The following is a 9,881-nucleotide window of genomic DNA, read 5'->3' as shown; positions in this document are numbered from 1 at the left end:
ATGCGGAGACATTTCTTCAGGCAGAGAGTGGTGGGCCTGTCGAATTCATTGCCACAGAGTGCAGTGGAGGCTGGGACGCTAAATGTCTTCAAGGCAGAAATTTATAAATTCTTGATGTCACAAGAAATTAAGGGCTACGGGGAGAATGCGGGTAAGTGGAGTTGAAATGCCCATCAGCCATGATTGAATGGCGGAGTGGACTCGATGGGCCGAATGGCCTTACTTCCGCTCCTATGTCTTATGGTCTTATCTGTGGAAGAAAGCAGCATGAACATTTCAGATGCAGTGATTCATCAGAACTGTTAACAGTGAGGAAGAAGTGGGATTTATGCTGAAGATGAGTTGGAGATGGGGAGAGGATATGAATATGCACGTGCACATCTGTGTGCACAGCAGGGAAGAGGTGAGCAGATAACTGAATATGAAGCCCAGGGAGATAGCAAGAGCACACAAGACAGAGAGATGAAAGGGGTGCATAAACAAAGAGATTATGGATAGCAGGCCAAGATAGAAGGGAAGTTGAAAAATTGATAAGGAGAGCTAAGAGTAGTAGAACTACTCTGTACTGAGCTGTACTGAAAGTAGCCCATTTAATGTGATAAAAGGCCCACAAGTAGATGCAAAAGTCGGAGTCATAACAACATGGAAACAGACCTGTCGGTCTTACTCGTCTGCATCGACCAGGTATTGTAAACTGAACTAGTCCATTTGCCTACATTTGGCCCATATCCCTCTAAACCTTCCTATTCTGCTTTGAAGTTATTGAGCTCTGTGTTGAGCCCTATAGGCTACAAGATCCCCTGGTGGAAAATGAAATGCTGACCTTTAATCTTGTGCTAAGGCATGTTGGAAAACTGCAACAGGCCTGAGACAGAAATGTTGGCATGGGAACGAGGTGGAGTGTTGAAGTGGCAGGCAACTGAAAGAACTGGGTTATTTTTGCATTAGAACAGCTCTACAAAGCAGTCAACCAGCAGCTAACAGTTCGAGTGAAGAGTCACTGGACTCAATTCTGTTTTCTTCCCACAGTTGCTGTCAGACCTGCTGAGTTTCACCAGCAATTTCTCTTCATTTAACGGAGGTCCATTCTACAAGATATTTGCCAAGGTGCAAACAATTTGATAGCACCATGTCAAGGAAAGGCAGGGGAGTAATTCTTGGCACTCTGACCAACACTTACCCTGTGACCAACATCACTAAGATAACTTATGGTCTGGTCTTTGTCACATTGTTTTTGGGAGTCTGCCGAGCACAAATTTATTACTGCAGCTCCTACATTACAACAGTGATTACACATCCAAAAAAACAGTTAATTATAAGTTTGAAAGCAAATCATCACTATCAGTGGACGTAAAAAGCACAATACAAATTAAAATCACTTTCTTTAATTTTTGGATGTGTATGCCACAGTGAAAATCAAACATTGATTTTCAGGATTACCATCCAAGCCTCTGCATAATAACTAGTAACACTAATCTCATCTCCAACAGCTTACAAGCAACTCTATGGACTTTGTTTTGCTTTGCATATTTCAAAGTTTGTCATTATTTTATGATACTCTAAAAAGTAATTTTGTAAATGATAAAACAACTTAATGAAACAGAAGCAGCTGCCAAAAAACTTCAAGTCCGGCAGCAGCTATGTGGAGAAAACAGAGCTAATGTTTAGAGTCTAGTAACTCTGCATCAGAACTGATAGTACCTAAATAAAGGTGGGCAGTCGAGAAGGAGAAAGAATGAGAGCAGTGAGAGATGAAAACCAGAGAGAAATATGAAGAAAGATACGCAAACCAACAAATTATTGACAGTAGGCAAAGACAGAAGAGAAGCTGAACAACGATAATGGAGCTGAGAATAGGACCAATGGGCAGGCCATGCTGAAAGCAACCAAGGTGATGCGATAACAGGCCCAAGTGTGGGTGAGAATGGGTTGGCTATATTGAAAGTAATCAATGTCATAACAGGACTGGGCTGGGATAGGGTGGTGAGTGAGGACAGCCAGAGAGTTGTGGGTCTGTGGAATTCATTGCCATGGAGAGCAGTGGAGCCTGGAACTTTGGGTGTCTTCAAGGCAGAGATTGATAAATTCTTGATCTCGCAAGGAATTAAGGGCTACAGGGAGAGTGCGGATAAGTGGAATTGAAATACCCATCAGCCAGGATTAAATGGGGGAGTAGACTCGATGGGCCGAATGGCTTTGCTTCCACTCCTACGTGTGATGGTCTCATGGACTTGGGTACCCTATCATTGTGGAGAGGGGGAAAATGGGTGAAGGCTGAAGTGCAGGAGATGGGTCAAATATGGCTAAGGGCCCTGCCAACAATGATAGTGAGGAATCCACAGATGAGGAAAAATGTAGACAGATCTGAGGCCCCCTTGCAAAAGGTGGTATCAACAGAACAGAAGCGACTGGGACAGAGAAACTCAGTGAATGGAATGGAGGGTCTACAGGAAGTTGGGTGTGAGGATCATAGTCCACGTAGTTGTGGGAAGCAATGGGTTTATAATGGATTGGTGATCAGTCTATCCCAGAAATGGAAACAGGGATGGCAGGGAAGGTAAGGGAGGAATCAGCGATGGAGAAAGTGAGGTCTGCAGATGCTGGAGATCAGAGCTGGAAATGTGTTGCTGGAAAAGCGCAGCAGGTCAGGCAGCATCCAGGGAACAGGAGAATCGACGTTTCGGGCATAAGCCCTTCTTCAGGAATCAGAGATGGGCCAGGTGGAGTTGATGACAAAATGGAAATAAAATTGATCAATTTTTCCAATACCAGGCGAGAGATGGAAGCATGATGTTAGGGATGTACGAGAGAGTGAGTTGTGGGTGGGGGCCAGATTAGGATTTAAGTAAGGAATGTTCCACATTCCCCACAATGAGACAGGTACAACTGGATCCCATGCAGATACCCATGTCTAGACCTTTGATCCGAAGGTGGAGAGAGGACTTAAAGGAGAAGTCATTCAAAGTGAGGTCGAGCTTGGTCAGGCAATTGAAAGTGGTTGTGGATGGAGACAGTACAGGCCTTCTTTCCAGGAAGAAATGGAGTACTCCAAGACCATCTTAATAGCATTTGGACATGCAAGGGATTGAACATCTATGAAGAAGAAATTGGCGTAAAACACCAGGAGAATTACGAGTGACAAGTCAGGACAGACTGGACAACAGGAAAGAAAAATTGAATCAAGGTGGGAAGAAGTAAGTTCCATAAAGCAGGTACAGGGAGAAACAATGAGCCTGCCCAGGCAGTCTTGTTTGTAGATTTTGATAAGAAGGTAGAAGCAGGCTGTATGGGGTTGGGGGACAATAAGCTGGTAGGCTGTTGGGAGGATATCACCAGATGAGATGAGGTTCGTGACAGTCTTGGATACTATGACCTGATGCTCGATGATGGGGTCACGGTCCAGGGGAGGTAAGTGGTGGTGTCGGAGAACTGACGCTCAGCCTTCACGATGCAGAGGTCAGTCTGCCACATAACACCACCATCTTTGTTGGCAGGCTTGATGACAAAGTCAGGATTGGATCCGAGAGCATGAAGTGCAGAGGGACATAGGTTTGAGGCCAATGCCAAGTCAACAGTGAATCAATGGAGTGCAGGTAAAAGCCAGAGAGGGGAGTTCCAGGTGGAGGGAGTGTTGGAGGTGGATTAAAGGGTCTGTGGAATATGGAGAGGACTCCTGTCCACAGAATGGGCGTGGAGGCAGAGGTGACAGAAAACGTTAAGTTACTACCCCACTAACTATCGCATTCAAAGGATTGCAAGCCCCTACTTCCCTCACATCCAGTAGGATGCCACGATCAGAGTAATATGACCCTTCCCTGCTTTGTCAGCATTCTGCAGGTACTGCTTCCTCCAGGATATCCTGGGCCACCCTTCTTCCATTCACAACACCATCTCATACCTCCATGGCACCTTTGCATGCATTGCAGAAGGTATTACATTTGGTCTGTTTGTCTCCTCCTTCCTCACTATCCAAGGCCTCAGACACTCCTTCCAGGTGAAGCAGTAATTTACCTGTACTTCAAATCAATCTAGTCTACTGTATCGCTGTGATGAAACAGAGACTAGTGACCACTTTGCAGAACACCATTGCTCTGTCTGCAAAGATGACTCTGAGATTCCAGTTGCCTGCCACTTCAACACAGTGTTGTCATGCCAACATTTCTGTTGTAGGCCTGATGCAGTGTTCCAACAAACCTCAGCACAAGTTCACTTGGGGAAACCTGCAGCCTCTAAAACTCAGCATGGAGGTCAACAACTTTACATTCTGATTCCATCATTTTTGCACAGCCAACTGCATTCTGACCCACCCGAAGGCCTATTATTACACGACCTTACAATACAACCTGCTCATTCTGCCTGTCCTCGGATGCTGCCTGAATTGCTGTGCTCTTCCAGCACCACTGATCCAGAATCTGGTTTCCAGCATCTGCAGTCATTGTTTTTATCACATTCTGTCCTACTGTCAGCTCATTATCACTCATTCAGCTTCCGTTCTGTCTTGGTCTATTATTAACAATCCCCTTGTTTGCCTACTCCTTCCATCTCTCTCTCCGGGTTCCATTTCCACTTACCCGCTCACCTCTCCTCCTACATCCTCAGCCCAAACCTTGTCTCCAGCATAAATACCACTTCCTTCGAGTTGCTATCAGTTCTGAAATGTTAACTCTGCTTTCTCCCCAGATGCTGCCAGACCTGAGTTTCGCCGGCAATTTCTGTTTTTGTTCAGATCTGCAGCAAGTGTTCAGCAGTGTTCACCCCCGCCCCCACCCCAAATACGGATCAATTCCACCCGAGATGACCTCCTTCTTCAAACACTGCAATTTCCCCTTCCACGTGATCGATAATGCCCTCCAGTGCATCTCCTCCACTTCCTGCACATCCACCCTTGAACCCCACCCCTTCAACCACAACAAGGATAGAACCCCTCCGGTCCTCTCACTCCACCCCACCAACCTCTGGATACACTGCATCATCTTCTGCCATTTCCACCACCTACAAACAGACCCCACCACCAGTGATACATTTCCCTTCCCTCCCCTATCCACTTTCCATAAAGACAGTTCCCTCCGTGACTCCCTTGTCAGGTCCATGCTCCCCTGCCCAACTCAGCCTCCCCAAACAGCACCATCCCCTGCCTTTGCAAGTAGTGCAAAAACCTGCATCCACATCTCCCCCCTCACCTCTGCCCAAGGCCCTAAAGAATCCTTCCACATCTGTCAGAAATTTACCTGTACTTCCACACACATCTACTGCATTCGTTGCACCTGATGTGGTATCTACATCGGGGAGACAGGATGCTAAATTGTGGATCATTTCAGAGAACATCTTTGGGACACCACCCTGTAGCTGGACATTTTAATTCCCCCTCCCACTCCACTAAGGAGGTGCAGGTCCTGGGCCTCCTCCATCGCCAAACCCTAACCACCCAATGCCTTGAGGAAGAATGCCTCATCGTCCGCCTTGGGACTCTTCAACAGATGGGATCAATGTGGATTTTACCAGTTTCCCCCAAACCCTCTTCCCCCAACCTTATCCCAATCTGAATCTCCCAGCTTGGCACTGCCCTCTTGAACTGTCCTACCTGTCCATCTTCCTTCCTATCTGCTCCACCCTCCTTTCCAACTTATCACTTTTACCCCCACCTTCATTTACCTATCGCATTTCCAGCTACCTTCCCCCGACCACGACCCCCACCGCTCCCCCGCCCCCCAACCTCCCATTTATCTCAGTCCCACAAGCCTCATTCCTGATGAAAGACTGATACCCGAAACGTTAGCTCTCCTGCTCCTCAGTCCAGCACCACACACTTCCACTCAGCACCTGCAGTCCACACTTTCTCCTCATTTAAGCAATTGCATGGATTACTTACTGCTAATTTGCCCCTTCACACCTGTGAGCTTGTGAAAATTGTATTTCTAAACAAATAATGGATCAAGAATAATCAGAAAATTGCGATAGATGTTTTCAACATATAAACAAATTTAAAAGTGTGAAGCCCACATTTTAACTGCAAAGCAAAGGCTGAGCTTAATTGATCAACATTAAAACTGAACAAAAAAATTAAATTGAGCTTAAAATGGAAATCAAACAACAGCAGCCTTTCATGGTGCATACTAAACTCGGAGCTGCACTAAAACAAAGCTTTCTACAACTTGAATACTGCTGATGGAGTAAGTTACTATACCTGTACAATCTCGCCAGTTTGGTTTGTCAGATTTGAACAGGAAATTCTTCAGAAGATAAGCCTGCAAATATTACATAGAATAAACTTTTAAAAATCTGTGCAGAGGTGAATATACAATAGACAATGCAATGCAATACAAGCTTTCATTTCGATGATATTGAAACATGTTCACTCTCTTTATGGTTTGCACCTGACTCCTTTAAATATGCCAGTGTCAAAAATCCTCAATTTCACATAGCTGCAAGCTACTGCTGCTTCTCAAAAACTAAATTCCTTCTTCAAATATCTCTGAAGGTCTTCCAAATCTGTTCAGCTTTCTTGCATCTTTACTTCCTCCAATCGGAATTCCAATCCACTACAGTACTGAAACAATTCAGTCCCAAATAACACGCTGTAATTCCTGCCTGTAACGTTTGAAAGTAACTGACCACAACATTCACTTCCAGTGCCTTTTCACTTTTGCCTACATGTTGTGAAGTTGCTCTCAAGGTTACATCCTTATCTATCTAATCAGAGCCAAGGAGTGACTAAAAACTTATCCTTCTCTCTCACCATTACCTTTTGTATTTCCCAATGATGTATCTCTGATTCCTTTCTATTTCTCAGCTACATGCTGTTCCTTGATGATATCAGCTAACAGTAGTGTTTTTTTTCACATGGATGCTAACTCACTATCACCTCTCCTGACTGGATGCCAGGTTGTTTATCTAGTATTCAGTACGAGATGAACACAGATTTTCACAAACTAAATAACAGTGACTGAAACCATTGTTTTCAGATCCAGCTCCAAATTCCAATCGCTAACTCCTGACTTGTGGCAACAATCTAAGATTAAGTCAGTTTACTTGCAATTTTGGTGACGCAGTTATTGCTGAGATGAGTTTCCAGTCTTGTCTTTGTGCTATCGCAAAGACCAATAATCCTCCAATTCTGTGCATCCCTCATTTTAATTGGTCCACACTATTGTCCAAGTATTTAAATTTTTGGGCCTCAAGGTCTAGAATGTAACTGTCGCATCTGTTCCACCTGGTTCTCTCCTTCAAGATATTCCTTAAAAAATATACCTCTTTGACCAAGGTTTTGCTCATCTGACCTAATATTGTGGCTCAGTCTCTACACAGTTTCATAATACTTCCAAGAATCACCTTCAAATGTTTTATGATGTTGCAGGCACTATCCAAGTTAGGTAACTAATTGTATGCTAGAACAATGAAGCCAAGGTAAATAAGGCTTTGTAAATTATTGGCAACAATATTCCACTATTAAGACCAATAGTAACTTAGTAGCAACTAGTGATCTATCAAAGACCAAATCAAATCTGAATCACTTGAGAAAGTGAAACATTTTAAAATTGGAGATCCAGCTCATTCTGCTATAATGCGACAGCTGTGTTCCTCTGCAATGGTGCACTATAGAAAAGCACACTATGGAAAACAGCTATCAAAAAATGTTTAAATAGAAAATTGCTATACGCGTTCAGTAGAAAGTTTACATTATCCAAACAACGTTCACAATTAGTCAATTGTGTTATAACTAATTTGCATTGACAAATCACATGTTATAGCAGAACAACCTGTAGAAGGAACACTATTCTAAAAGTATAAGTTAAAGCAACAAACAAATGATTTGTCAGCTTAAAAGATGTTACAGAGGTTTATAAAATCATGTGCAGCATAGATAAAGGTGAATAGCAAGGGTTTTTGCCTTAGGGTGGGGTAGTTCAAAACCAGGGGGAATATTTTTAAAGTGAAAGGAGAATGTTTTAAAAAAGAACATGAGGCGCAACTTTTTTTTAAAAACACAGTGTGATTTGTATATGGAATAAACTCCCAGAGAAAGTGGTGGATGCACGTAAAGCGACAATGTTTAAAAACATTTCAATAAGTACGTGAAAGGAAAAGTTTAGAGGGATATGGGCCAAATGCAGGCGTGTGGGACTAGTTTAGTTTGGGAACATGGTCAGTGTGGAGTAGTTGGATGGAAGGGTTTGTTTCCACTCCGTATGACTCTATAACAGATGCAAGCTAACAAGACAACTTTATGGTGCAATGGTCGTGTCCCTATGACTGGGATAAGAACTCTTGATTGAAGCCCAACCTCAGGACTTCATGATCATAAAAACTGGCCAATGTGGCTAAAAATAAGTAGCAGTCAGCTAGAGTAATATGATAGAACATCAGCTGGAACACGACAGGTCTCCACACTTAAGAACTCTATATTCCTACAAGAAATGCCATCCCTGAAACACACACCATTCTAACATCTCTACTTCACCAACAGGTCAAACATCCAGCAACACAGTGAAATCAATAAGCTGTATAATACCTGAACAGGTGCAATCACTGCACAAGGACCTCCTTCAAATTGTTCCAAAGCTGTAGATTCTGATTGACTTAAAACAAATCCTGCAAAGGAAAATTGAAAGGCTAAATAAAAATTGAGATTGGGGACAAATTCAAGATATCAGTTAACAAACATATGCTTATAAAGGGGCAGTACGGTCACTCAGTGGTTAGCACGGCTGCTTCACAGTGCCAGGGACTTAGTCACCTCACGGTGGGAATAAAAACTGTCTGAACATTCTCCCCCTGTCTGCATAGGTTTCCTCCGGGTGCTCTTGTGTCCCCCCAAAGATGCGCAGTTGAGTGGATTGATGATGCTAAATTGACCAGAGTGTACACGGAAGTGCAGGCTAGGTGGATTAGCCTGGGGAAATGCGGAGTTACTTAGGCGGAGGCGGGGAGGGATCTGGGAGGGATGCTCTTCAGAGGGTCGGTGTAGATTCAATGGGCCAAATGGTCTGCTTCCACACTGTAGGGATTCTATAGCAGTAATATACACTGAGCTCTCTCTACATGGATGCTGCCTGACCCATATGATTTCCAGATTTTTTTGTTTTTAGTACAGATTCCAACATCTACAGTAACTTGCTTCTGCATCGCTATGGAGTACCCCAGTTTGATTCTAGGTTGTTTCTCAGATTTCTGATCTCAAGCTAACAACTGGAAAGCTGAAACTGGCCTCAGTATCACTGGGTAAGCAGGGCCCCTAATTCATTTTGGAAACTATATACCATAACATCCACAGTTACAACAAGCGCAAAAGTTACCTACTTTCCGACCTATTTTCACCATTAAGGCAGACAAACATTCCTACAAAGCATTACAGAACGTCAACATTCTTTGGAGTACAGTGTAAGACTGACAAAGCACATTTGATAACCCAAAGTATTCCCCAAATAGTCATCTACAGTTAAGATACAGTCACTGTTACAATGTAAAATATGTTCCTAGCTTAACAGCAATGTGGTAAGAACTAGTTTAGTGGTAACGAGTGATAAATTATTCAAACTACCCTCAGCGTGGGAAATCATGTCTCTCAAACTTGATTGAGTTTTTTGATGAAGTAACAAAGATGATCGATGAGGGCAGAGCACAGATGTGATCTATATGGACTTCAGTAAGGTATTCGACAAGGTTCCCCATGGGAGACTCATTAGCAAGGTTAGATCTCATGGAATACAGTGAGAACTAGCCATTTGGATACAGAACTGGCTCAAAGGTAGAAGACAGAGGGTGGTGGTGGAGGGTTGTTTTTCAGACTGGAGGCCTGTGACCAGTGGAGTGCCACAACGATCGGTGCTGGGCCCTCTACTTTTTGTCATTTACATAAATGATTTGGATGCGAGCATAAGAGG

General features: G+C 43.6%; 1 protein-coding gene across 2 annotated transcripts in view; it reads right to left on the bottom strand.

Moving 5' to 3' along the window:
• mindy3 (MINDY lysine 48 deubiquitinase 3) overlaps nt 1–9,881 on the bottom strand; it is a 136,150-nt gene that overhangs the window by 124,782 nt on the left and 1,487 nt on the right. For both annotated transcript variants that reach the window (XM_043690319.1, XM_043690320.1), the window contains exons 2-3: nt 8,510–8,589; nt 6,185–6,245 (exon numbers count right to left, since the gene is read on the bottom strand). In XM_043690319.1, the coding sequence (XP_043546254.1) occupies nt 6,185–6,245; nt 8,510–8,589 (141 nt within the window). The remainder of the gene's footprint in view (nt 1–6,184; nt 6,246–8,509; nt 8,590–9,881) is intronic.

This window comes from Chiloscyllium plagiosum, chromosome 5 (genome assembly GCF_004010195.1).
Source record: "Chiloscyllium plagiosum isolate BGI_BamShark_2017 chromosome 5, ASM401019v2, whole genome shotgun sequence".
Lineage (NCBI taxonomy): Eukaryota > Metazoa > Chordata > Chondrichthyes > Orectolobiformes > Hemiscylliidae > Chiloscyllium > Chiloscyllium plagiosum.
Note: the sequence above shows the minus strand (reverse complement) of the source record. Positions and strands in the feature narration are given on the sequence as shown.